General features: G+C 43.6%; 1 protein-coding gene across 1 annotated transcript; it reads right to left on the bottom strand.

The window, feature by feature from the left end:
- Positions 1-1,888: 1,888 nt before the first annotated feature.
- Positions 1,889-3,527, bottom strand: LOC143883140 (uncharacterized). Its single transcript, XM_077386496.1, has 4 exons — positions 2,726-3,527; positions 2,503-2,633; positions 2,345-2,420; positions 1,889-2,187 (listed from the first exon to the last, which is right to left on the bottom strand). Exons 1-4 carry the CDS (start codon positions 3,525-3,527, stop codon positions 1,889-1,891), a joined length of 1,308 nt encoding a protein of 435 aa, XP_077242611.1.
- Positions 3,528-4,335: the final 808 nt, after the last annotated feature.

The raw sequence follows: 4,335 nt of genomic DNA, 5'->3' as shown, positions 1-4,335 counted from the left end.
AAATCCTTTCTAAACTTTTCCATGTAGGGCCTATATTCTTTCCAAGAACTGTTTTTATTGGAAGCCTTTTCTTTATACCTTAAGTTTTTTATGGTGGACTGTGATTGTGTGAGGGCCACCATTTTACACTCGGTCTAGGGAGCCCACTATTTTACACCTCATGCCACGATGGGGTGGGCCCAACATTTTATAACCATGCATAGCATGGGTGGAGCCCCCCATTTTACATCTCATGTTTTGATGTGGTGGGCCCATCATCTCCACCCAAACCCATGCATAGGGTGGGGTCTACCATTTTACATCTCATGTTATTGGTGGGATGAGGCCAGCGTTTTTCAACTTATGTTTTTTGGGATTTACTAGGGGTCCAAATTTTGGAAATTATTTTTACATGTTGAAGATTTCATTCATTGTGGGGATGTCGCGGATTTCATTCACTTGTTAGTTACTTAGTTGGTGCCACCCGAAAATGTTCTTGGAAAAAATTTACCGTACATCCAATCAACCCCATGTGGATTTGGGTTATGTTTCTGTCCGAACAATCCTAGCCATTGGATTGGAGGGGGCTTACTAAATGGACTATGTGGATCGTGCCAATATCATATAAGTGGACCCTATCATTGCATACTATGGGCAGTCTCAAGACTCTCAATTAGGGCCAAGTCACAATCATCATCAGTGAAAGAACAAAGTACAAGGAATTATTTTTTAAAACAAAAGGGTATTTTAGTTATTTACTTGGTGGCACCTGAAATTTCATTTACTTTGTGGGACCCAAAATTGCACCCCAAAATTCAGGTAAAATTTGTAATTTGCCCTATTTTCTTCCTTAGGTAATCCAATCTAGTGAATTTATGAGCCAAATAAATGTCATTCTTCAAAACTACTTAAATTCGCAAAGTCCATTAATTGCCAGAAAACAAATACAATGTTCATTTACAAAATAAGCAGTACAAATAGGAATGCAAAGACAATTGAGGAGGCGATCAACCCTATACGGACTCCACGTCGATGTCATTAACTTAATACCACATCGAGTTACAGGGCGGTTCGAATCCATCTTCCCTATCCCGGTCTCGGGCATGATGCATGTGCTGGCGAATCTGGTTTTCAATGAATAAATAGTATTGTTGCCAGGTCATTTGAAGCACATATGTTTGCTGGTATTGATGGACGTAATAGTGGTACATAGTGGGCTTCACTTGATTAGCAATCCTAAACGAGGGTAAGCGGTAGTAGGGTCGGATGATGTCGGTGCTGCTCCGGAAGATGATGCCTCACCATATGCATGTGCGTGTGAATTATATGGCATCCCATACCCATATGATCCGCTTTGGGATTGTGTCTGTGTATCAATGCCATATGGGTAGCAATACCCATACCCATTCCCATAGCCATACTTCCCATATCCATAATAAGCAGTGGAACCCAATCCACTCTCAGTTTCGACCGGTCCATAACCATGACTCTGCAAATTCCCACCTTCAACACTCAAATTCTCGAATGTGTATGTCAATCTATCAACACCGTAACGAGAATGACCATCTAAGGAGTCCACTTCTTCGTCGTTGGGTCGGTTCCCATGTCGCCGTTGGGATGCATCTGATTGCCAGTGTTGGGGTTGTGCCCCATGATCCTGATCCTGAGTAACGTTGTCAAACTCCCGCTCGCATGTGAATGGGCTAAGTCGCCTATAAGGCTCATTTTCCATACTTCTCACACTACCACCTCTACCAGCAGAAGCTCCTACACCTCCTACACTGCGCCTAGCATCTGTATTGTTGTCTGATGGCGACCAACCATCATCAGAACCCACTATTGGAACTGCAGCGGGTTCAGGGAGGCCCTCTGTATCCGGCGGCAATGTATCATCATCATCGACTCCCATCTATTCCATGATTAAAGCATTTGGTCTACCTCTAGGTGCATCCAGCACCGGCTCTCCAATCTCCTTCACCCACTCATAGAGAGGGTCTTCCTCACCATCTGTGCAGAATACGTCAGTGAGATCTAGAGGATCAGTGTAGGCCTCCCGACTGTTATCTATCTCTCTGTGCTTCAACCTCAATCGTGTATTATAATGGACATACACAAGATTGTGCAAGTTTTCATGTCCAAGCATGTTCCTCCGTTTCGAGTGGATGAGGTTGAAGGTGCTCCAATTTCTCTCGCAACCAGAAGAAGATGCTGTCTAAGATAAAAAAATTATGGCTAGTGATCCCAAGTTTGGACCATCTGTCCCGTATAACACCCACCACTCAGCTTCAAAATAAAATACAAGATTAATCAATTACTTGCTCAATCTATAATTATGCAATATATACACTTCTTCTAAGCCCTTTACCTGGTGCTGTGTTAGCTCTTCCGGCCACGGCAGATGCAATCCCAAAAGAGCCAACAGCATCCCGAAATGCCCTGATCTACGATGCAGTTAACAATAATATCCATTAGTCTAAAATTAAAATATTCCTCTCATTTATAGGGAAATAGTTCAATGCTCACCTGTGATAAAATTGTTGATTGTTCATTCGCATCCGGTTCCAACTTCTGGATAACAGTCTGCAAGTTTTTAATAAGATCGGCCCGAGTTCCAAGATACTCGCTGTATTGGTACTTTGGATTGAGATAGTATGCTAATAAAAAAAGAAATTTTTGTTATATATTTCTATCATAAATCATGACATAAGAAGAGATAATAAGTCTAGGTTGGTGATCGTGTTCGTACCAGCCGAATGAAGTGGGTGAAGTAGCATGTTCTTCCATCTAGTGTCGATGATTTTATGGTAGCCTTGCAAGGATCGTGTAGCCGTCGTTTGTACTGCACCCTTCATCAACTCAATGGCATGATACATAGAACCCATGGTAGGCCTTTTATCCCCATCTACCATCCTCAAAACTCTTACTATGGGCTCTAATATATCAACTATTGTCTTACAATTCTGGCAGAAGGTTGGACTACCGACGAGACCCTCAGCCTTCTGTCCAGCTGCACTCTTGCTCTCTCTGTAATCATTCCACTCTCTGGATGAGAATAATTGCTTTAATCCAACCTTCTTGTCCAACATACTTTGAAGAGCCATGTAGTTAGTGGCAAACCTAGTAAGCCCAGGGCGTACCAAGTCTCCCCCACACTTCTCCCTCATGAGTGACAGTACATATCCATGGTTGTATAAGAAGTTAGTCACTGATCTGACCTCAGTGACTACGTTCTTCACCCTCTCTGTTTTCCCAATGTCCTTTAGCATTCGGTCGATGCAATGTGCCGCACACGGGGTCCAAAATATATGATACTTCTCCATAATTTTCTGCTCTGCCTTCTTGTAGTTGCTCCCATTGTCGGTGACAATTTGAACAACATTTTTCTCCCCAACCTCCTTGATTACCTCTACCAATAGTTTGTAGATGTACCTATAGTCTTTGATGACAGCGGAAGCCTCAATACTTTTTAGGAAGACGGTCTTGCCATCACAGTACACCACAAAGTTGATGATGGACTGTCTCGTGGGACCAGTCCAACCATAGGTCATGATTGTGACTCCGTACTCAGGTCATTGTTGCTTTAACCCATTTATATATTTCTTCAGGTCCTCAACCTCCATGGGTAAGTACTTATTCATGATTTCGTATGAAGTGGGAGCCTTCACTCATCTTCCATATTCGCCAGCTACATCAACAAAATGCTGCAAGTATGGGCTAGTTGCGGTATTTGCCGGGATGGCATTGTAGAAGGCAAATTTCGCATATGCTCTCCCAACAGCTTCCCTCGCACTTCCTCACATACTTTTTAAACTCCTCTGCTTTCCCTTTCTGCACAATGCAGGGTCCTTGCTTCCTACCTCCCTGACGCTTCCCCCGGGTGTCAACCCCGGCTGAGTTGGCCTTTGTTCCCTTGTACTACCGCCGCCCACCTCGTGCATAGATCAGGCCCAATTCGGCTTGGTGGATGCAAATTCGGCCATCTGCCTTCTGTCGTGCTCATCAGCTAGTGACTCTCTCACTGCACACCTATGTTGTGATTTGGGGTATCCTGTATCGATATCGGATGGGAATGTACTTTCATCATCGTCTTCGTCGTTGTCATCTACATCGTACCTTCCTAATACAGCATCGATGAACTCTTCTCTCATTTTCGCTTTATCCGCCTTACCTTTTTTCTTCTCCTCTAGGGAGTTTCTAATTTCGTCCTGAACCTCCTTAGGGCAATTTCCGCACCCTCTTACATCTCCTCCTCTACCTATCAGGTGGTGTTTCAATCTTGTAATACCGTCGCCGCCTATTTTCTTACCACAATAGTTGCAAATAACCCTCTGTGTGTTGTTGCCATCAGGTCGGCAA

Source organism: Tasmannia lanceolata, unplaced genomic scaffold (assembly GCF_043159265.1).
Source record: "Tasmannia lanceolata isolate RefF3 unplaced genomic scaffold, GAP_Taslan_0.1 ptg000008l, whole genome shotgun sequence".
Classification (NCBI taxonomy): Eukaryota; Viridiplantae; Streptophyta; class Magnoliopsida; order Canellales; family Winteraceae; genus Tasmannia; species Tasmannia lanceolata.
This window is presented reverse-complemented; position numbering and strand designations above follow the sequence as displayed.